The following is a 24,282-nucleotide window of genomic DNA, read 5'->3' as shown; positions in this document are numbered from 1 at the left end:
ATGGCCATGACTTGTCTTGTCAAGGCTTTATACACATTGGCAAGTCTAAAGTCCATAAACCAGGGATAATAATTCCCCTAGCATTTGTTAACCAATGGTTAAAGAAATAATGATGGTAGGTATGAGCTTGAATGACCATTCATGGGGTATAATGATTACCCATAAAGGTCTAAGGGTTCAATTAGGTTTGGGAGGGGTTCATAAGGTTCAAAGATGTCAAAAGGTCCAATTAGGGTTAGGGAAGTGTAACTAGGTGAATTGGTAGTCAGGTCCCTCCAACTAGTCGGTTAAAAACTAATTCTACTTGCCATGTAGGATTTTAGTTAAGAAATATATTTTTTTAGGGGCTTAAATCTAATTATAACGGATTATTAGAAATTAAAAAGGAATTTTAAAAGTAATACCAAGTAAATAAAATAAATTTCAAATATTTAACGAAATTTTTATTTACCGAAAATCAGGGTCGTTACAGAATTTTTACGAAATTATAATTTGTTAGGGCAAAATTAGTGTTAATTTTGTTTTTATTCCCTATATTCACATTTTTTCTACTTCATCTCTAAACTAGAAAACTGATATATTCCATCCCTCAACTTTCCAATTTCAGACCATTTGGTCTCATAGATAACGGGAGTCCAAATCGTGGATGACAAAAAGTTCACGTGACCACCAAACAAAAGACTACATGCATATATAGCATGTGGGGCCCACTTTGGGGTCCCACACAATCAATCCGAAAGGATCATTAAATTTGAAATAATTTTTTAAGTAGCCTTATAAGAAATTAGCTCAATCGGATGACCACAAGTTTTGATCATATCTTTTAATTTTTCATTTAGAATCATAATTGTGAATCAAAGTTAGGTGATTAGATTAAGAAGTTGGGGTCATCCAATTGAGTTGATTTTTTGCAGAATACTCAAAAAATCATTTTAAACTTAATGAACATTTCAGATTGTTTGATTGGGCCTTGACTGTGCACGTAGTCTTTTTGTTTGGTGGCTGAACTGTTTTTCGCCCAAGATTTGGACTCAGTTATCTATAAGATCAAATGGATTGCAATTAAGAATTTGATGGATGAAATAAATCATTTTCATAGTTTCCAAATGAAGTAGAAAAAATGTAAATAGTTTAGGGTGTAAAAACGAGTTTTTTTTTTAATCCCCTAAACTATGCACATTTTTGCTACTTAGTTCCTAAACTATCAATTTGATGATTTCATCCCATCAACTATCATACCGTTACTTACTTAGTCTAATAGATAACAGAAATTTAAAATTTGGACAGAAAATGTCACGTAAGACCCTATTTGGGTCCCTGTAAAGCAGATACTTGATTATGAGAACCTTAGAAATAAAAATTAATTATGACCCTTTAGGATAAAATAATCATAAAATAAGAATCTTATGTGTCATTTTATAGAGATTAACAAATACATTTTTTTTTTAAAAGACAAAGTTCTTTATATAGAATTTAGATTGTTTATATATTAAAAATATGGTTAAAAATTAAGCGCTCTAATTTTCAATCCGTGTGCACCGGTGTGAAGATCTTATTCTTCTCATTATTTTATGCTAAAAGGTTATAATTAATTTTTCTTTCTAGAGCTCTCATAATCAAGTATCTGCTCTAAAGGGTCCCATATAAAAAATAGATATTTAATTATGATAGCCCTAGAAATAAAAATTAATCATAACTCTTTAGAATGATATGATAAAAAAAAAAGATTTTCGCAACGAAGTGAAAATTTGAGCACTTAAATTTTTTTAGAAGGTTTATATACTTAAAAATATGGTTACAAAATTAAGTGTTCTAATTTTCAATCTGTTGAAACCGGTGCGAAGATCTTATTTTTCTAATCATTTTATCCTAAATGGTTATAATTAATTTTTATCCCTAAGGCTTTCATAATCAAGTATCTGCTCTACAGATCCCAAAGAGGTCTTATATGGCATTTTCTGTCCAAATTCATAACTTCCGTTATCTATTGGACTAAGTAGGTAACGGTATGATAGTCGAGGAGATGAAATCGTCTAATTGATAATTTAGAAAATAAGTAAAGAAAATGTGCATAGTTTGGGGATAAAAAGAAAAAAAAAACTCAAAAACGAAATTAACTTAGCAAAATGGAGTAAAACAAAAAGAAAAAAAATAGGATACCTATTAATCTATCTATATTATAAAACAGAAGTGTGTGGGGATAAGTTGTTACAACGGCTCAGATTTGTTTGATCCAAGGGTTGATATGTCCTCTCCAACTCTCTTAAGAAAGTGCCCACAATTTTACAAATATTTTACAAATATGTCATCTCTTCTTTTTACCCAGCTTCTGTCATTGGCATAATAAAATAAATAAATTCTAGCTCCTATAGTTTGGGTTGCCCCCCCCCCGCTCTCTCTCTCTCCTGTCATCTTTCGAATCCCCACCGAGGTTTACAAATCCAATCGAAAGTTAGACCAACGAACATTCCTTTTGATTATCAAAAAAAAAAAGAGACATTCCTTTGGGATTTTTGATTTATTCCGGCGAAATTGGTTGAAGAAAGCTGCGTGAAAGCTAGGCCAAGAAAGCTCCGTGAAAGCAAAAGTTTTTTGGTCTAACAAAGGAACCATTTTTTAAAAGTCGTGTGAAACATTCCTTTGGGATTTTTTTTGGGATTTTTTGGTGTTTGTTTCTTTCCAGGGTACAAGTATAAAACAGAAGGGTGTGAGAACAAGTTGTTGCAACGGCTCATATTTGTTTGATCAAGGGTTGATATGTCCTCTCCAACTCTCTTAAGAAAGTGCCCACAATTTTTCAAATATTTTACAAAAATGTCAGCTCTTCTTTTTACCCAGCTTCTGTCATTGGCATAGTAAAATAAATAAATTCCAGCTCCTATCGTTTGGGTTGGCCCCCACCCCCTCCTGTCATCTTTCGAATTCTCACCGAGGTTTACAAATCCAATCGGAAGTTAGGCCAAGGAACATTCCTTTCGATTATCAAAAAAAAAAAAAAACATTCCTTTGGGATTTTTGATTTATTCCGGCGAAGTTGGTTGAAGAAAGCTGCGTGAAAGCTAGGCCAAGAAAGCTCCGTGAAAGCAAAAGTAATGGGTCTAACAAAGAAACCATTTTTTGAAAGTCGTGTGAAACATTCCTTTGGGATTTTTTTTGAAATTTTTTGGTGTCTGTTTCTTTCCAGGGTACAATTATAAAACAGAAGGGTGTGGGAACAAGTTGTTGCAACAGCTCAGATTTGTTTGATCCAAGGGTTGATATGTCCTCTCCAACTCTCTTAAGAAAGTGTCAACAATTTTTCAAATATTTTACAAAAATGTCATCTCTTTTTTTTACCCAGCTTCTGTCATTGGCATAATAAAATAAATAAATTCCAGCTCCTATCGTTTGGGTTCCTCTCTCCCCCGCCCCCCCCCCCCCCTCTCTCTCTCTCTCTCTCTCCTCTGTCATCTTTCGAATCCTCACCGAGATTTACAAATCCAATCGGAAGTTAGGCCAAGGAACATTCCTTTCAATTATCAAAAAAAAAAAGAAACATTCCTTTGGGATTTTTGATTTATTCCGGCGAAGTTGGTTGAAGAAAGCTGCGTGAAAGTTAGGCCAAGAAAGCTCCGTGAAAGCAAAAATAATGGGTCTAACAAAGAAACCATTTTTTGAAAGTCGTGTGAAACATTCCTTTGGGATTTGTTTTGGAATTTTTTGGTATCTGTTTCTTTCCAGGGTACAAGTATAAAACAGAAGGATGTGGGAACAAGTTGTTGCAACGGCTCAGATTTGTTTGATCCAAGGGTTGAAATGTCCTCTCCAACTCTCTTAAGAAAGTGCCCACAATTTTTTAAATTTTTTACAAAAATGTCATCTCTTCTTTTTACCCAACTTCTGTCATTGGTATAATAAAATAAATAAATTTCAGCTTCTATCGTTTGGGTTCCCACCCCCCGCTCTCTCTTGTCATCTTTCGAATCCTCACCGAGGTTTACAAATCCAATCGGAAGTTAGGCCAAGGAACATTCCTTTCGATTATCAAAAAAAAAAAGAAACATTCCTTTGGGATTTTTGATTTATTCCGGCGAAATTGGTTAAAGAAAGCTGCGTGAAAGTTAGGCCAAGAAAGCTCCGTGAAAGCAAACGTAATGGGTCTAACAAAGAAACCATTTTTTGAAAGTTGTGTGAAACATTCTTTTGGAATTTTTTAGTGTATGTTTCTTTCCAGGGTACAAGTAGTGTTTAAATTTCAATCTAGCTGCTCTTTCAGGTGGAATTTGTGCATTTTCTGAGTATTCAAGAAATTTGGGTGATTTTTTTGATGTGGGTGGGTGGGTGTGTATTGTTGAATGTTACACATAATCGAGTTTTGTTATTTTGACTCCTTTTGACGTTCCGTTTTGAATGATAGTTTAGTAGTGTACCACACCCAGATCCATGTGTTTTTACATTCTTCTTTTTTTTTTTTTCTCTCTTCCTTTTTCTGTTATCATCGGGTTGCCCGTGCCTACATGGATAGAATTTGATGTAAGTCTTGGCAGAAATTGAACTTCTGAATAGTAACTCCATTGGGTAATTTTCAGCAAATTGAGTCAATTTCAATCGGGATGGGTAGTGCCATAGGCACATGCAAACACTATGCCTTCGGTATCGCTTACACTGAGGTATTTCAACCAAAGCCGAGATCTCTGTAGCTTTTTTCGATAGCCTATTTTTTTCTCGCAATTCGAACTAATTTTTTTTTACTCTTTATATGGTTAATTTATGGCATTTGATAACTATTAGTGATTGAGGTTACATTGAGATTTTTGATTTCTGGATTCTAATATGTTTTTTCATTTCTACAAATAGGTTTAATGTATATGGTGGGGGATCCAGAGTAGCGCTATTTTAATTTTTTTACTTGGTATTTACTTGGATTCCATAAGCAAATTGATATTATTTGTAACTAACTTAAAAGTTTAATTGAGAGAGTGCCGTAAGTACGGATAATTCTCTTTCGTGTCACTAAAAAGAGAATCACATACTACACACTAATAAATTAATTTAGTGTTTGAGCCACTAGCTAACAAGTGCCATAGGCACCGGTAATTCCAACCAAAATGAATAGTGCCGTAGAAACGGATAAACCCTAGTCATCTGTTACTACTACTTAATTTACTTCTTATCCTACATCGCATACTTCCCTTGCTTGACCGACCGGTCAGGTGGTCATTCTGCTGCGCCTGCAAGAGATATAGAGAGAGAAGCCTAAAAAACGGAAGATAGAAAGTCGTCTACCCGTCTTCCTGGTCTCGTCGATTACAATGGCAGTTCACAGCGGCAGTTTCCTCCCCAACCCACGGATTCTACCAGCCAAATCTGGGTTTCCGTCGCTCCATTTCTGTAGAAACAGGTGGACTAGTACTACTAATCTCACCGGTACAGGTACTACTAGTGCTAGTATTTCTATATCAGGTAGCAGAAGAAATTCAGCAGGAGGAGCATGGGTTCGAGTGTCCGCTTTGGACCGTAGCAACAGCGGCAGCAGCAATTACGTGGTCCCACTCGACGCCTCCTCCTGTATCACTCGCCCTCTCGCCGAGATCCTCCGAGACCTCAACAAGAGGATACCCGATAACATCATTATCAACACCAACACTACCTTCATCCCCTGGTATGGTGGTACTATTAGTTATAATCATTTCATTTTTAGGTCTTGAGTGAGTTTGGTGACATTGGCGTGGTCGATCTGATCAAGTTTTTTTGGTGAATCCTGATGTCATCTCCAGGTATCACGCCAACCGTATGTTGAGCTTCTACGCCCCAGGTGCGAGATTCGTCTTTTTCCATTTTTCTCACTCACTCGTATTTTTCGTTTACTAATAATTGTTTAGTTTAGGAAGATGATATTTATTCCCTCTTTAGGATCCCTTGAGAAAATAATCAACAATATGTTGGGAGAAAGTGGATTGGGACTAATCACTTTGAGGGGATCCGACCTCCAACTACATCATCTCCACGGGATCTGACGGACCTCTAAAGCCTGAACAGCAATGATACTACCGGAATAGGTAGCAAGATCGAAATGACGTAAAAAGGGATAACAATGTAGACTCCCAGAAAATTAAGTAAAAGTACGACAGTGAAATGCAAATTGTATCGTTTTCCTGCCCACAAAACCTTCTCCTCATTGTCGAATAAGTTTACCTTCTCCATAGTCATCACACAAGAGCAACTTCGTTATCTGGAGTCTGCATCCTTTGTTATCTGGAGTCTGCATCCTTCACGGCATCCGTAATCTATAACGGTATGTATTTGCAAAGCCTGGAGGTTTCTATCTCGAATAACTCAAAGGGTAATTGGATAGGCAAAAGGAACTTTACTTTCCTATCACGCCTGCCCAAAGCACCTGTGCCCAGCATACAAATATCGATCAACATTTCAAGTTATAGGTTTGACTTTACAGTAGAAAGAACCCCCATCGAAACTAAAAAACTCCATCATCTCCTGAGTGCACTTGTTTACGACATTTTCTGTTAATTGTGTTCGGGCCTCTTGATGGTTTAAAGTGGGCGAGTTACCCGATTTCTCTTGCCATACCATCAGATTTTCAGCTTTTGTCTTTTAATAAACATGAAATTGTGGCTGAAATTGTGCGTGGTTGATATGATCGAACTTCAATCCTTCGACGAAGTTTCATCAAGTTGATGTTCTGGCCAGCCTACGAAGCCATTTGAAAGATTTTTAGACGTAAATTGATATTCCAATATAGTCAAGGTTCGTCGAATTCTCGCAAGCTCTCCATGCACATTAAGGGGATTTTGATTGGCCAAAACCGGATGGTTTACCCTTTCAAAAGTTCATCCCACACGGGACCATCTCCATTAGAATCAAACCAATGGTACCATATCATTGCCTTCCCTTCGAGATTTGATTGAACTGCTTTCTACCTTCATATTCTCATCTGGGATCTGTCCAATGTAAGCGGAAGATATGCTAGATCCAACCAGCTGGGTCTCTAGTAAATTCAGTGTCCATGCAAGGGAATCCTTAATTGTGAACCCAACCGTAAGTGTCATATTTCCAGCAGTGGGGTTCAACTGGTTGATTAGCTTCCCTTGTGACCCTCTTTCTACCATATTCCTGTTATTGGGTAAATATCAGATCTTCCATAAGTGGATATGGGTTCCATGCGGAACCCATTTACTGCTTGGCTGAATGTTAAAACATCTGCTTAAGCACATCAATCTACTTATCAAAAAATGAAAAGAAAAAGAAACATCAGTTTGGAGCTTTGAAGTACTTTCCCAATGCTTCTCTAATGCAGTGTCTTGTTGGTTAAGTACTTCATCTTGTTCAGCATTGCTACTTGTCATCCTTTATTGAACAGCTTTGATACCAAATGATAGGATCGGTCCAGACAATTCAAAGCCATTTGTGAGAATGGGGAAGGAATTGATTACTTTGAGGGGATCTAACCTCCAAAGCCTAAAGGGCAGCAAATTATTCATATCTTGATAGCTTACGTCATCTACATGCTTAGAATCTTTTTCCCATGTAGACTCAAACCATGTGGAAAGTTGGAAACGCAATCAAATAACAAAAATAAGGACACTATCTATCTCCAAGATAGTTAAATATAACTGTGGCAACCGTGTTAAAATGTATAGCGCTTACACTCTCCCTTGTGAGAGGCTAAGAGCCTAAAAGGGGTTGAGTATACTTTTCCTTAATTTAAAGCCTTTTCCTCGTATCCTTAAGGTGCTTTAGATGCGCGCGGTTCCAAGTTAATGCTGGATAAAATGGATTTTGGTTATAGTTTTCCTTGCGATGGCCCGGGATGAGGTGGTACTTGTGATATTTCAGCTTGGGATGCATTTTATTTGGCAGTTTTCTGGACGTTAAATACCATTGGATGGGTTACTTTCTTAATTATAGTGAACCTGCATGTGGAACTGAACTTCTGCGGCTATTGTTGAAAACTTTTCTTTCCTATTTTTCTTTTAGAACTTTTTTGTACTCTGCGTAAGCTCACCCGAGTTTCTCCCCATGGCAATTTGACGCCTGGTATGTCTTTAGTATCGTCATTACAATATTCAGATCCTTCTGATTTTTGGATTTTTTTTTCAGGTTGGTGTGGGGAAGTACGTGATGTTATTTTCTCTGACAATGGAAGTGTGACTGTCGTATACCGTGTGACCATAAGAGGTTCTGATGGGGAGGTGTGAATCTGACTTTACTCTGATGCTGTTGTATGTCTATATTATTCTCACACACAGCAAGGCTTACCCAAATTAAGGACCATTTACATCACTGGTCAAGTAACATAGGTCATCAAGGTGGACCGTTCATTCCAAGAATAATGCATTTACCTCTGTATTCGGAAACCCTCAGTTTCACCCTGTGCATAGTCTCGAACTTACATTATAGAAGTTTTCATATTAGATATTTCGGAGAACTTCATTCACCATCTTTTGGTTTTGGGCCATGTCCGGATAACCCCCTTTTCTTTTGGAAACAACACGACCCCATGTAGTTTATGGACTAAGGCACACTGGTAAAAATTCTGGCAAAATTGACACTAGGTGTATGTCAAGTGCAAGTATTCAGAGCGTTATAGCTTCATGATATGACACAAGCCGTTATGGTTCAACAAACTTACAGAATGCATTGTCTTCTCTCCATCCCTCATGCCCTCTTCTTCCTATGTCATCCCACACCCAACCACCAGCCCATCCCCATCCCCAACCGGCTTACCTCTTCATCTATCACCACCATCACCACTTCCGTGGAAACCATCTCTTCATCCTCTAATTCCCTTGCCCCGATTTACCCCTCGTGAACCCACATTGAGAGAGAGATTTATAAAACTTCACCACTGTCTCCAATGAGCGGAACCCTAGCCAAGGAGCCTCACCCTTACCATTGTCCCCATCACCGCCATCAACTGAGAACTGAACCCTCAAGGTACACAAAATTGGTCTGAACCCTAAGCAATTCAGTATTTGGCTCATCCGAACATGCACTATGGCCATGACATTGTGGAGATTCAATTAAGATTTGTTGTGGTGAGTTTCCTTTGCCTTACTTTTCAAAGCGATAACTGGCGGTGCTGGGCAAGTAAATTAGAAATTTTAGTTGTGTGGACTAATGATAGCTAAAAAGGAGGAAGATGGTATGCAGGCCATGGAGTGACTATGCATATACCTGTATATGGTACATGTGTCTGTGTAGGTAAGTTATGGTAGAAAAGAAGAAGCTGATGAGGGTATTGGGAATCTTTTTTGCAAAAACCCTCACTAGAGTTAGTGATGCGCTTTAAGTCCACGAGCCACACGGGTTAGGCAGTGATTTTCCAATGAGAAGTGGGTAAGCCGCACATGGTTCAAACCACGTGGTGGCAAAGTGAAGTTTGCCCTAGATATTTGATAGATAGAGTTGTCTGTCATAAGAGATAAGAGGTAAAAAGAGCTGGAGTTTGCTGTTTGGTTACTTTGGGTACATAGAAGGCATGGAATTTTGAGTTCTATAACGAATTGGTACAATGGATCTCTATCTTTCGTTATAAGTTTTTAGTGTTGTAAGTTAATTCAGCTATTTCATTATGAAGGCATTGTCCATCGCTGTAGTTTATTGCGATATGCCAACGGCCAATGCTTCTCAGCAGTTTGCCGAGAAACTGCAGTGGGTGCAGTTGGGTTTTTTCCAGCCACTTGCAGGACCTAATTCAATGATTGTTTCCGAATCATGTTAATTGAACACCAATTAGTCTGTGAACGGAATTAAAAAATAAATCGAAACTGAATTTTGGTGGTTCTGATCAAGTGTGTGCAAAACATCGTTTTGATTTGTTTTTTACTCCGTTTACGTACTAATTGGTCTCCAATTAACATGATTTTAAACCACAGTTGGGCGTTGCAACGAGATCTACCATACGGACGAAACCGATTGTTGAACTAGGTCCAACAAGTGGCCAGAAAAGACCCAACTGCTCCCTGTGCAGTTCTCAACTAACTGCTGAGGAGCCATTTCCTATGCTACCCCTTTGCAGTCTGCGCTATTGCCACACTTAGTAAATAATGTGTAAGCTAGGCCGGGTGTCGTGAATGAGGCTTGTGAGCAAAATCAACACCCCCTTGGAACTCTAGTATGGTAATGAAACATTATAAAGTTGACCCAAACAGGAACAAAAAAGATTGATTCTTTGCACATTCTGAACTTGGTGTGCTATTTCTTCATAATCACGTGCCTGCCTCAAAGTTCCATGGTCCTTTCTCAAGGACTTGACCAGGTTTCATCATCCTTAAATTCAAGAAAGAATAAGCCCCTATCATTTCACATGACGATGACGTTGAAGACCCTTCTTACCCGCTTCTTGTGGGCAATGTTGTTAGTTAACATCATTGTAGGACAACTTCTTGTCCAAACATTCACCTACCAGACAATTATACCCTTGCGCTTTGACATGTTCTGGAACTTCCTTCAGAGGGGATAGCTTGACCTAAGGGTCGAAAGAGTCCCGTACTCATTTTGGTTTTGGGGACTACATTAGATATCAAACGTTGGCCCCATGACCGCCCATATTGGTTTTTTGCAACGGAAAGTGAACACCTTTATGTGCTGGCAACAAAGCAACCTAAGATTACATTCATTTGACAGTTGACACCTAGCTTTCAACTGTACCTCTTGTAATTTTTACTTCGTTGTCTTGTACTATGTTGCGGATTTCCTATTTGCACTAAGCTGCATTACCACCGCCTGTGGCCTACGGTAGTTTACTTGGTGAACCTTTTGATGACTAAATCATACTGACACAGGCACACCGCGAATCAAGTGGGACAGTATCGTCTGGCAGCAGTCTAGATCCTGTTGCTGCTGCAGAGGAGATAGCTTTTTGCAGAGCATGTGCTCGGTTTGGCCTTGGCTTGTATCTCTATCATGATGAATAGATGCTGTATCTTCAGAATAGATGGTATTGGCTTGTATCTATATCACAATGATTAGATGCTGTATCTTTAAAAAAAAGCAAGGGGTTTGATTTTCCAAAGGTTGTTTTCTTGAGAAAAGTTGTTTGTGCACTGTAACTGATAAATCAAGTGATATCTATGACTATCCCGTTCTTCCCGTGAGATGTAATTATATGTCAAGAGGAATGGTTATGTGGCATTTGCAAATCAATTAATCAAATCAGTTAGATTGACTTGTCCGACAAATATTATAGAACACCTTGGCAGTCGGAGGATTAAGTTGCTTTTGGTGATACGAGGCATAAGTTTCTTACCAGTTTTTATTTACATTTGGTGCCTATGTTATGCTACTTTGGCGTACTTTATTACTTGCTCGACTGGGCCTGGGAGATACAATTGGTACCATATGGTACAGTTATTATATCTTGGAACTACTTTCAAGTTTCAGTTTCAGCCAGTCTTTAAGTGTCATTAACCTTCTCAATTTGGAGGAGTAGATGCGCCTGTTCTTTCTGATTTTACCTCTTCTGGGAATTTTAAGAGCATCTCCAACCCAATTCTTCAAAATTCTTCATCTTGAAGACTCAAAATAGTAGTATATGTTTCGCCCGAAAAGTATTTTGAAGAATACTATCACTGTTTAGAGTAATTTTGGTTTTTCCCCCTAAACTATTCACACCTTTTCTACTTCATACGTATACTATGTAAACAACATTTTGTCCCTCAATTTCTTGATTACAATCTATTTTGTCCAATTTTTAGGTAAAATTTTGTTCAATTTTGAACGAAATAGATTGGAGATCAGAAAGTTAAGGGGACAAAATTATTGTTTACCATAGTTTAAAATAGAAAAAATGTGGATAGTTTGGGAGATACTGTTTATATGAACTCTAACCCCATACTCCATTTCTATCTTCATTTTTCAAATAAAAAACTGAAAACTCAACCATCTCTCATTTTTATTCCAAAATTGTAAACAACTTTTCCATTAATCAAATACATTTTTTAAAGATATTGTTAATGGATTTTCAAGGTATGAATTTTATCATTATTTGATCACATTGTGTAATACGTACATATACTAGAAATTGTCAGTGCCTTCAGGCACGACGAAACACATTTTGAACACGACTAAAATGAATTAACTTCGAAAATTTGAAATATGAGGAGTGCAACTATGCCCTTGCCTGAAGGCACTAATTCAAAAGTATTGACATAAAATAATGAAAAACTTTCATGCACCCTCAACTCTAAAACTGCTTAATCTCAATAGAAGATATTACCCAAAGAATCAAAGCAAATGCAAAATTGTTCAAAAAATTAGGGAGCCTTTATTCAAGATTACATCGACAAAACTGCTATTTTTTTTTTCTGTAAACGTGTCAACAAATTTGTACATTCAAGAAAACACAGTAAGAACACAAACAATGATCAAAGCAAAAACCTATAGTATAATGATGCTTCCTCCTCCATCTTCAAAGCACCAACTTAATCACTTCCGTAGCCAAAATAACTATTTTCCTTGTAACAACCTGAAGTCAAAATAAAAATGCAATTAACTGAAGTCAAAGATAAATTTAAAAGACGCAAATCTACATCTCCCATTTTCCTTGGCTGCTAGGGTTTTGTGATCGGATCAAACGATCGACAGAACGTTCCAGAATCTGGAAAATAGACGATCTGGCGACCGAGTAATGGATTTGGCAGCCGAGTGAACGATTAAGCGGCAGAAGGACAAACCTGGCGGCTGAAAGATCAATCTCTCAAGGAAATTTTCAAGCAACAAGTTTCACGGGTGAAGAAATGATGTTGAGGCCGTGAGATCATTGTTACGACTGAAAGATAGATTTTCGTAGAATACTGTATTTCTGTCTGAAAGGCTATTTGGCTATGAATTGGGTCCTCTAAGTGGCTAGAAGTTCTCAACATAAGTCCTAAGGTTCACGAGAAGTCAATCAGCAATCACTGTATCCATATCATCATCGGGATAGTCCCCAAGGTGGGACTTGAAATAATTGTTAGGCCAAATTGGGGTGTCTACAGATGCCCCTTTTTGACTGAACTTAGACGGATCGCGAGACATGTTTAAACTAAGAGTCAAAGTTGTAAAAAGCAACTCAATTTGGTCCAACCACAATTCCAAGGGGTTTTTGAAAAAGGTTTTAGTTATGGTCGGGCCGGGAGGCTGCTTACGTATTCCACAGAGAAAATTCAGACCAACCGTAGTTTGGAGGGCAATAAAGAAAAATAAAATGTTCGGAGGGTCAGAAACAAAAGATGTACCTTCGGACTTAAAAAGCTGCAGTGCAACGTACCTGGGTAATGCCAGGATTTTGGCGGAGAATAGTTGAAGGAGCGCGGGGCTGCCGGGGAAATTTTTTTTGCGAAGAGCATCCTTAGTATTTTGGGGTAGACCAATACACAGTGGGTGTGTCATTTACTTTTCTTGATCATCCTTACTTTGACTGAGGGGAGCTTGGTAGAGTAGCTTATCCTCGCGAATGAGCTGGACGGAATAGATGTAATTGGGGTGGAATCCAAACCATCTGCTGAGGATGAATCGGATGCAGGTTTTGAGATATGGGGTGGAACCCAAGCCATCTTCTGTAGACGAGTTATATGCCAGTTTTGAGATATGGGGGCACGAGGCCAGCAACTGGAGCACGGAGCGTGATATGAGGGAACCGAGGCGCGGAGCTGGTTGCTGCCATGAGGCGAGAGCCTGAAGAAACAGAACTTAGAGCTTAAGGTGATAGAACAGAGGCGTAGAACCGGTTGCATTCTGGAGGTTTGTGCGCAGAGCTTTGCCATCATAAATTTTTGGCGTAGAGCCAAAGGATCGAGGCGTTGGACCGATCAATAAAATCGAGGCGTAGAGCCGGTTGACAGCAGGATTGACCTGTTTCATGAGTGTGAGAGAGATGCAAAATATGTATATGTGATGATGATGATTGTTAGATGTAAGCAGATATAATGATGCTGATGGTTATGCAGACTCGATGTGATTGATGTAATATGTGCACGGGCCCGTGTATTTGATTTAAGCGTAGTGCTTCTTTCAAGTTCAGGACTTGACCATTCAGAGCGTAGAGCTTGAGCATTCGGAGGGTAGAATCCGAGCATTCAAAGTACATGCTTTGAGCATCCAGTACGTAGTGGTTGGACATTCAAGTGTAGGGCTTGAGCATTCAAGTGTAGAACTTGAGCATCCAGTACACAGTGGTTGGGCATTCGAAAAGCTTCGAGCATTCAAAATGTTGGATTTTGAGCATTCAAGCGTAGAGCTTGAGAACAGATGATAACTTGTTGGTTGGGGCGGTGTAGAGCCAGTTGAGAATTGTTACGGCATGGAGCCAGTTGAGATAGTGGGCACGAGCGTGGAGCCACCGAGTTTGCTTGATAATGATAGGTATAGAGCCGTTGAGTGACTGAGATGGTTGAGTAGCTTAACGGTGGTGAATATTGCTGATAGCAAGCATAGAGCTGCTGAGTTGTAGAGGTAGCGAGCATAGAGCTGTTGTATGATAATGAGTATGGGCGTAGAGTCGCTGAGTGATTGGGCGTAGAGCCGCTGGGTGATTATGATAGTGAGCACAAGGCATTGAGCCGTTTAAGATGGGCGAGAGCCGCTGAGAAAGCGAGTATGGACATAGAGCCGCTAAGCTATTGATGAACATGGGTGTGGAGCCGCTGAAATGAGGCTGAAGCGTGAGATAGCAAGCGTAAAGCTGCTGAGATGGTTAGCTTAGAGCTGCTGATTGTGTTGAGAGTGTGAAGCAATGAGCTTATGGGCATGGAGCCGCTGAAGTAGCGAGCATAGAACTGTTGAGATAGTTGATGGATGTGAAGTTGCTGGGTAGTGAATATGGGCGTAGAGCCATTGATTGATAGTGACGAGCTCGGAGCTGCTGAGTGAGCATGCGGATACAGAGAGAGGGCTTTTTTGCACTTGGGCATGCCCCCAAGGCTGGTTTAATCACTGGTTTTGTTGGTCACGGACCCAATACCTCATTCTTGCTTGAATTTGGTGCACCGAGCAGAATCTGCTGCTGTTGTAGAGAATGGATTAGGGGGCCAGGAGATCGATTTCTCGGACGAAGAATCGATATCTCAGCCGAGGAATTGATGTCTCGGCCGTGAGAACTTTAAAAGTCAGAAAATTGATTTAAGTTAAGTTCGATCGATTTCACGGGTTTTTTGATTTCGCCTCTCTTCCATCGTCTAAAATCAATCGTCTTGTCCCTGTTCTCCGACCGCTATCGTTCTCTCGCCGCCTCGTTCTTCCAACCATCATCATCCCGATTGTCGTTTTTCTTGGCAGCCATGGCTTCGTCGCCACCACCTCCGGTCGACACCATTACTAGTGCTCCTTCGTCTTCTACTACTGCACCGAGAGATTCAGGCAAAGCTTCAGCCGTTGAGGTCACGGTTCTTGGTGGGGTTTTGAGTACCCGCATCCTTCGTTCGAGTTGGTGTACACCGATTGTTGTGGGGGGGGGGGGGGGGGGGGCGGGGGGCTTCGCAACCGAATCTTCATGAGACTGAGTTCGAGGCTCCCTTTAATACGGGTAATGAAGCCGCCATTCAATGCTGATACGTACATCCTTTCGGTTCACATAATTGGTCGCGGAGGCTTGTTCTGATATCGTCCTCCTCTTAGCGATGTCCCACCTGAGGTTTTGCACAGAGAGCCAGAGCAACACTTCGGTTTTACCAATGTGAAGGTAATTTTCCTCCTGTCAATGACATTGTTTATATAAGGATTCACGAAATTGACATTTTGAAAATGAAATTGGGCTCTAGGAATTGCCCCCAGCATAGGCGATTTTACTATTGTATTGATCTTCTTTTGCATTTTGCCAGGCAAACGAGAAGCTGCGAATGTGGGGAAGCTGTCCCCAGGTTCATGAGTGGTATGAGAGACATCCTCAAGATGCCAAGGATGCAATTGCCTTAGCCGGTTTTGAGCTTTTGATACTCGGCTTTCACCTTCCGAAGGCGGAGTTGAGATTGACTACGACATTGGTAGAGCGGTGGTGGGATACCACAAACACTTTTCACTTCCCAGGGGTTGGAGAGATGACAGTTACCCCGGGGGATTTCGCTTTACTCATAGGTCTGAGAATTGGTGGTGATCCTCTTCCGATTGACCCACGAATTCATGAGCAAGAGGCTGGTTTTGAATGCCTATTGGGGAAGACTCTTGTTGTATCAGAGAGCGATCATGTCACCTAGTCATGGATTCGGGCACAGTACGATCGAGAATGCATTCTAGCAGAGGTATCTATTTCTCAACTGGTTCAAGCCTTCCTCTTTTACCTCCTTGGGCAGACTTTGTTTTGCAACAAAGAGAACTTGGTGCATGTTCAATTTCTGGTTGCTTTGGTGAACTTGGAGACCATAGCGGAGTTTGATTGGGGGACTCCTGCTTTAGCTATGCTGTATGGGCACTTGAGTGCTTGTTCTCGGGGTGTTAGCCTCTCACTGGGTGAGCACCACCGCGTTCTCGAGGTATACGTTTCAGCTTTCTTTATCGTTCCTTTATTGCTTTTATTTTTGTAACTTATGTTTGTCTTTGTATTTGCTTGTAGCTTTGGGCTTTTGAGCACTTGTTGCAGTTCCCTCCTCCGACCAGGCATGAAGAGCCTAGGTTTGTTCCACGAGCGGCCCGCTGGTTGAAGGGAGTTCGAAAGACGTGGTCGCCTGCTATGGACTTGTTGGCTTAGAGACGGATTCTGGATCGTTTGACAGTGGATCAGGTACGACACGTTTTATCCTTTTATCCTCATGCTATCCTTCTACTTTGTTATACTAATGTCATCTCGTCTATAATAGGTGTGTTTTGATCCCTGGGATACCTTGCTTGACGACGCTCCTCTGGAGTTGACCTCGGCCCGAGCTTTGGACGGCCAACACTTCTTTCTAGAGGGACCCTTCTCGAGAGCTTGGTATCTTGGGGAAAGAGTGGCGAGTCAATACTTCCCACGTTCCGAGGCGTTGCAGCTTGTTTCTCTTCCTCCTCCAGCTGGCATGAGGTCGACCCACCTTTTGACAAGAGAGCTTGCTTCCTGCCCTTGAGAGACGGCCAGCCACGGATTTTCTTCAGGCGGGCGATTACTCGGCTTTCTGTTTGGCCTTGCTAGCCTTGCCTACCACAACTACCACTGCTGTTACGCCTGTTTGGCCACGGGCCCCTAGCTTGGTCTCTTTCCATAATGCCAATGGAGAAGAGAAGCATTTGACGCTGACTCCCTGTGCCACTCAGCACTATGTGCTTCCTACTGGAGTTCAACAGGTAATATTGTGGATTTTTCTATAGTCTCTCTTGATATTCTTTTCATGCTTTGCTATGAATGTTAAAACTTCCATTGAGGCGGAGCGGGCGCCGACGGTGTCTGTCACTTAGAGTGCTGGCGTCAGCAAAGATAGGAGTACAAGGACTGGTGACAGAGCTACTGGAGCTGATGATGGAGGCGAGGGACAGAGGATCAGTGTCCCAGTTCCTAAGCACTTTCATCCTTCCTCTTCTTGACCAGCATCCAAGAGGGGTCGTAGGCAGTAGCTTGCCCTTTTCTTTGTACCTGTATTTGTTAGTTCCAAAAACATACAAGAATATATATTTTTATGAAGCAACCTCATCATGCTTGGTGAGTTTTGTGATTTATACTCTTTGCTTTTACATGAACATGTTTTCTACCCGAGATACTCCAAGTTTGTGTGCAATAGCATGGTTCAAAATTATTTTGAACTATCTTGAATGAGGTTTGATAACCTTGAAAATAGTTTTACAGAAAAAACTATTCTTTGGCTGATAAATCGAAACATTGACCGAGGAATGGATTGCTTGGCCGAGGAATCCATTCTTCGGCTGTTACTTCCATTTCCTAGAGAAGCTGGATTTTTCATTTTAGCCAAGTGGTGTTCCTTCCTTCTTATGCTTGAATCTGATTTATGCCTTTTGTTTGCTTTTGCCATTTTCAATAGTTTCTTTGCCAAGCTTTAGGATCTCTAGGATATCTTGTCCTTTATATTGATGACCTTCGAGTCGGGGAGGACGAGCAATGATTCTCGTTTTGTTTTTGTCAATTGCTTGAAAAATGACTAACTCATCTTTTGCGAGCTCAATACGCAGGGTTAACTATGCCTATCATTGAGAACAAATTTCTTTGACGTTTTTCTTCCTTTCCACACATTTGGACTGCATTTCAAAGTAAGATTGCCTACGTATCCCGATCAGGGAATCAAGCCATGAGCGTAGTTCCAAAATCACAACCTTTGAGGTTGGTTTTCTTGTTTTTTTCTTCTCACATGCTCTTGATTTTGCCTAGGTTACCTAATGGAGGTTGAGTCCCTAGCGAGCTTTTGAATGCCTTAACTTTTGCCCAGGTTGTGCTTTTGCAATTTCTTGTCCTAGCAGGCTTTGCTCTTTCTTTTGCTTGGGTTCTCGGATTACCCAATGAGCATTTCTCACAAGAGGGTTTCTGTATTTTGGAGAGAAAATTGGTGGAGATATTTTTTTGAGTCTCCTATGTGTTTGTACCTTCATGATGGGCAAAGTTAACTCTAAGTGTTCTTGCGGAGATAGCGTCTTCTTTCTGAGTTTTGACAAAAACCTGTTTCTAAGTAATCAAGGCTCGTCGTTTCTTTCCTTCTTGTTAACAACATAAAGAATTTGATTCTTAAAAATCCCTTTTCTTTGGCAAAGAGACTGAAGTGTATTGGCAATTGCAATTCGAGATTCAAACCTTTCAATAAGCATAAAATGGAAAGATAAAATGGGAATTCGTTTAGTCATAGAAAATGCCCAAAGAGGGGTCCAAAACATGTCCTAGCTTGATTAGGGAACAAAAGTAATGTTTAATGTTTTTGCCATGCCATGGCTTTGCAATTACTGCAGCATTTTGGGGTTTGCTTCTTTTTCCTTGCCTTTCACAGTTTTATACTCTCCTTCACCCTCTTCTTCGCCAAACAAAATCTTTAGGTAAAATCGTACTAGCACCTTGATCCAGTCTTCGAGGACGGGCTATGTTGGTTCTTCTTCCATGTCACTGTCAGTCCATTCTTGATCAAAGAAGATTTGCATCCCAGGATGCCTTTGCTTGGTGGTTTCATCTTCCCATGTTTCTGCGAAGCCACAAAATGGGAAGTATTCACCTTCTCTTATAGACCAACCGTTGAGTGTCTTTGGAATTGCAAGTGCTTTCTCTATGACTGTGTTTCCCTTAGCCTTATCCATGTTTTCCTTTCTCTTTTTCTCTATTTCAGCTTTTGTTGGGGTGTCCAAGACCAAAGGCGTATTGATTGTGCAGGGGATCAATCATTTGTGGAATGCCTTGCGATCTTTTGCCTAAACCCAATCCAGGGAAGTAATTCTATTTCTTCATCATCCATATGCTAGGGGTGCTTACGTAGAAACTTCTTTCAGCCATCAAAGCTTGCACGACAATTGTTTCCTTAAGACTGAACCCTGTAAGGAAGGTTTCCTCAGTCCCCACTTCTTATACAGGTGTGTCGAAATGAGTTCGAATCGATGAGTCTCCTAGAATGGTCACGACCATTCCGTCTACCGCAAACTTAACTTTTTGATGCAAAGTGGAAGGTACTGCCCCAGTGTCATGTAGCCAAGGCCTTCCCAATAAGAGATTGAAAGTGGCGGGTATGTCCATGACATGGAATTCCACGTCCTTCTTGATCTTTTCCACTTTCACTGGTAGGGTCACACATCCAACCACTCTTCTCTTTGAATTGTCATATCCCTTTATGCCTTGACTCGAGGGGCGTATGTCAGTAACGTCTACCCCTAACTTGTCGAGGGTTCTTTGAGGGCACACATTCAAAGCGGACCCGTTATCCACCAAAACCAATGGGATCCACTTGGTGAGACATTTGAGAGAGATGTATAGAGGTTTGTTGTGTGCAAGACCTTTAGGAGGTAGATCCTTGTTAGTGAAAGCTACTGTTGGTTTTGGTGCTTTAGGCGCCATTATGAGGCCCACCAGATCCTCGGGGGTAATATCAATGGGGACTTTGGCAGACAAAGGAATTACGGTGTTCATAAGAAGACATGAGCAGTCCCCAGATAGAGATGTCATCTTGGATTTTCTTTAGTTGTTTTAACGCCCTGTCTTCCTCAGGTTCTACCCCTTGGCTTTCTTCTTCTTCTTCCTCCATTACTCGTTTTGTGGCCGAGCCTTCTCCACTAAGTTTGGGTGGATTGTACACCCTTCCATTCTGGGTGAGATGACCTATCTCTTCTTCTTGAATGTTCCAAGGATAAGCGGGCTCGATTCTCTTGGTTTCCTAATCACTTGGCAAGGCTTGGCGCACTTCCAACCACCAATTCCCATCATTAATTGCACAGATGTAAGGGAAATTAAACTCCTATTTTGTCATAAGGTACCCATTATCCTTAGGGAAAGTCAGAAATGGTTTGACTTGAGTAGTTGGGATGATGAATTGGGTAGGGTTATATGTAGAGTTGTTGGATAGGCTTATAAGATTGATGTTTTGAGGTGGTGGTTCAGCATTGTGAGTGGGGAGTGGGTTGAATTGCACGTTAGGTTTGGATGGCTTTATAGCTTGGCTATCAATGAGATCCTGGATATCATGACGGAGACGTATACAACGGTCTGTCTCGTGCTTAGATTGTTGATGGTAAGCGCACTGTTTGTTGGCATCATAGTTTGGGTCATAGGGTGGCTGAGGAGGTGGATTGTTCAAGGGCTTCAGATGTCCTTGACGACTCAGAATGGTTAAGGCTTGGGATGAGGTCATATAGAGAGGATCAAAGTTGCGACGGGGGCGATTTGAGTTTCGGGACGAGCTAGCTTGGAAAGGGTCCTGAGGTAAGGTTGGGTTAAGGGCATTGACAGAGGCATGAGAGGTACGAGTCGGGAAGGTTTTTTTGGGTGGAGGAGTTTCTTCTTTTCCAATGAGCCCTAGCTTAATTCCTTCTTCAATCTGTAGCCCAGTAGCATGCAGGTGTTTGAAGTCGGTGATGGCTTGAGTGTAGATATGCCTGAGATACTTGGGTTGCAGGTTTTTGACAACTATTCTCACTTGATCTTCCTCAGAGGGACGGTTCTTCATCTTGGCTGCCTTTTCTCTCCATCTAGCCACAAAGGTAGCAAATTCCTCGTTCGACTTTTGCTTGGTCATCTCCAAATCTCGAGTGCTTAACTCAATCTGAACATTGTATGCATACTGCTTGACAAAAGCATTGGCAATCTGTGGCCAGGTTTGATAATGCACAAACTCCAAAGTGAGAAACCAATCGAGAGCGCTTCCAGTGAGAGTCCTTTGAAACAATTGAGCGATGAGCTCATCAGTCCAGCCCATCAGCTATTAGAGTGTTGATGACATGGCGGACATGGCTGGTAGGGTTACCAGTTTCATTGAACTTTTCGATGTTTGGCATCTTGAACTTCTCAGACAGTTGAGAATCTGGGAAAAGGCAAAGCCCTTCAAAGTCCAAAATTTGGTCCCCCTGGGAACGGGTCAAGGAGTGTTTAATTTCCTTGACTTGCTTGGCCAATTCAGGATTTTCTACTAATACCACTTCATGAGGATCCTCTGCTTCTTCCTTGTCTTCAACCTCTCTTGCTGCTTTTTCGGCTAACAAATAAGTAATTTGAGCTCGAAGTTCAGCTATAGTGGCGTCGTTGTCTGTCATTCTTGAAATGCGAGTGAGAGGGTAGCTTGGTGAAGCTTGAGGGTTAGTAGATGATCGAATTTGCTGAGAAGATGACCGTGAAGTCCCAGAAAGTGATTGGGACTGTTCCGATGGAGGTGTTTTGATAGGCGAGGATGACAGTTGGAATGGCTGTAAAGACCTCTATTTGGCGTGACTTCGGGTATTGTAAGAGTATAAAACTGGCTGTGGTTACTTTCTTAGCTTACCTATCATGTCTGCTTTAAAGTAAAATACCTGTAAGTCAGTACTTGGCCGTACAGGGTTAGGATTTTGGCTAAAAATCCCAACCCTTCTGCACAGAAAAAGATGTTACAACAGCAGTTTACACAGGGTGTGAGGAAGAACTTCAAAGCAAAATGCAGGAAAAATCCTTAACCTACGGGTTCCTGCCTTATTTTGATAAGTTCCATGGCTCTCTAATATATGTAAGGTTTGGGTAGTCTCAAGGGTGCTCCGTTGTCAAAGGGCTCCAGTCCTTTTGCCAACCCATCATAGGCAGTGATTGGGCGATTTCCTTTTTGATATACCACTAGGTACAAGTGACTGTGGAGTTTGTTGGAACCCCTAACATAGCCCGTGTCATGCCGGGATATTAGGTGAACTCAACGATGTTGCCCGCTTGATGCAAATGATAAATGAATTAATAAAGCATGTATTAGTCCTATGTTGAACTTTCTAGTTATGGCTCTCAAGTCCCCAGCAGAGTCGCCAAAAACTGTAGACACCTCCCTGAGCGGAGCATCGCCATACAGATTGATCATCGTTTGTTTGTTGCTTTCTACTTCATAAACCAAGATTGTGGATATTCCCATGGCTAGGAACATCGCCACACGATAACGGTTATCATCAAAACAAAGTCACCACCTAGTTTATAAAAACTAGGAAAAACAAATGGAGATTCCGGGTACGGGAGCCAAAAGTACAATAAGGGGAAGGTGTTAGGCACCCCTCTTTGCCCAGTCGTGAGACTGGCCCATAGTTGTTCGACATATGATTAACTCATGCTTTATTTAATTCTAAACACATAAACTGGTTATTAGCCTTTAACAGTTGATATGGTGAGCCAGAACGATAATTAAAACATGCATCAGAAATAAGCCAGAAATATAAACTATCCCAAGAAAATAGATCCTTCGGCTGGTGAATAGATGTCACGGTCGAAGGATCCCACTGGATCGATGTATCGACCGAGGGATTGATTCTCCAGCCGATGTTTTTCCTCACACTAGACTAAATGATTAGCAGAAAATTAAAACGCTATGATTATAGTACTCGTAAAAAGGATCAAACCATAGGCCCCTGGGCCTCACCACCTTGATCCCTCAGTTGTTTGATTGCTTCGGATTGAGTGTGATTGACTGATTTTGCTCCTCGAAACCCTAGGTTTAGGGTTTGAACTTTGGGGTTTGATTGTCGGATTAACGGCTGCCTTCGAAAGATTAGGGCTTTTGTAGTGGGGAGTTGAAAGAATATATTTGTAGAGTTTCATGACTTTTGAGGGTGATTGAATGTATCAATTTCAGAACCCAAATGCTCCTTTATATAGGCATAAGGATGACACACCTCAACCAATCAAAATCGATCGATTGAATTGGAGTTATAAGGCAACACAAACTCCTCATGGTAATCTCCTTACGTAGCCCGAATGCATCGGGATTTGGCTGCTAGGGTTTTGTGATCGGATCAAACGATTGACAGAACGTTCCAGAATCTGGAAAATAAACGATCTGGCGGCCGAGTGAACGATTAAGCGGCCGAAGGACAGACCTGGTGGCAGAAAGATCAATCTCTCGGGGACATTTTCAAGCAACAAGTTTCACAGGTGAAGAAATGAAGTTGAGGTCGTAAGATCAATGTTACGGTCGAAAGATAGATTTTCCTAGAATACTGTATTTCTATCTAAAAGGCTATTTGGCTCTGGATTGGGTCCTTTAAGTGGCTAGAAGTTCCCACCATAAGTCCTAAGGTTTACGAGAAGTCAATCAGCAATCACTGTATCCACATCATCATCGGGATGGTCCCCAAGTTGGGACTTGAAATAATCGTTAGGCCAAATTGGGGTGTCTACAATAACTTTTTAGGAGAAAATAGGCACATGCACACACACACACACACACACCTCTCTCTCTCTCTCTCTCTCTCTCTCTCTCTCTCTCTCTCTCTCTCCCTCTCTCCCCTCCCTATTTCCCATGTGTCTATATATATATATATATGCGTGCGTGTGAGTAAGACTAAGTATGTTTAGGTTTAAGTAGCCTTATAAGTCTAGGAGAAAGAGTAATGATTATGGTTAAGGCTTTTAATGCTAATCATTGCCCAATGGTTAATACATATCCTAGAAAGTATATATACATATATCTATATATATAGCTAGGTATACTTAGGCCTAAGTAGTCCTATTAGGTCTAAGGAAAGGTAATGATTAAAGTTAAGCTTTCAAGTGTAATCTATTGACCAATGGTTAACAATTTCCTAGAAAGTATATCTATGTATATATAGGCATGCTTATAATAGGTTATGAGGTATATATATATATTTATACCTAGGGAAAGATCTAGGAAAGCAACTTTGGTGGGTAATTAGGTTTAAGGCTATGATCCTTAGGTTTGCATGCATGGCAAGCATAATGATTACAACTTTTGGTAGCATAATGAT

At 40.7% G+C, this 24,282-nt stretch overlaps 1 protein-coding gene across 1 annotated transcript; it reads left to right on the top strand.

Annotated features, from left to right (window-relative positions):
• Positions 1–5,160: 5,160 nt before the first annotated feature.
• Positions 5,161–11,096, top strand: LOC131311339 (DNA repair RAD52-like protein 2, chloroplastic). Its single transcript, XM_058338751.1, has 4 exons — positions 5,161–5,641; positions 5,757–5,794; positions 8,098–8,189; positions 10,785–11,096. Exons 1-4 carry the CDS (start codon positions 5,292–5,294, stop codon positions 10,914–10,916), a joined length of 612 nt encoding a protein of 203 aa, XP_058194734.1. The 5' UTR covers positions 5,161–5,291; the 3' UTR covers positions 10,917–11,096.
• The last annotated feature ends 13,186 nt before the right edge of the window (positions 11,097–24,282 follow it).

This window comes from Rhododendron vialii, chromosome 12a (genome assembly GCF_030253575.1).
Source record: "Rhododendron vialii isolate Sample 1 chromosome 12a, ASM3025357v1".
NCBI classification, from domain to species: Eukaryota; Viridiplantae; Streptophyta; class Magnoliopsida; order Ericales; family Ericaceae; genus Rhododendron; species Rhododendron vialii.
Note: the sequence above shows the minus strand (reverse complement) of the source record. Positions and strands in the feature narration are given on the sequence as shown.

Bases quoted from the DNA above. Each gene is read 5' to 3' on its own strand.
- LOC131311339 (XM_058338751.1), top strand. From the start codon at position 5,292: ATGGCAGTTCACAGCGGCAGTTTCCTCCCCAACCCACGGATTCTACCA. The intron at 5,642-5,756 runs GTATGGTGGTAC...TGTCATCTCCAG, and splicing joins AACACTACCTTCATCCCCTG to GTATCACGCCAACCGTATGT. The intron at 5,795-8,097 runs GTGCGAGATTCG...TTTTTTTTTCAG, and splicing joins GTTGAGCTTCTACGCCCCAG to GTTGGTGTGGGGAAGTACGT.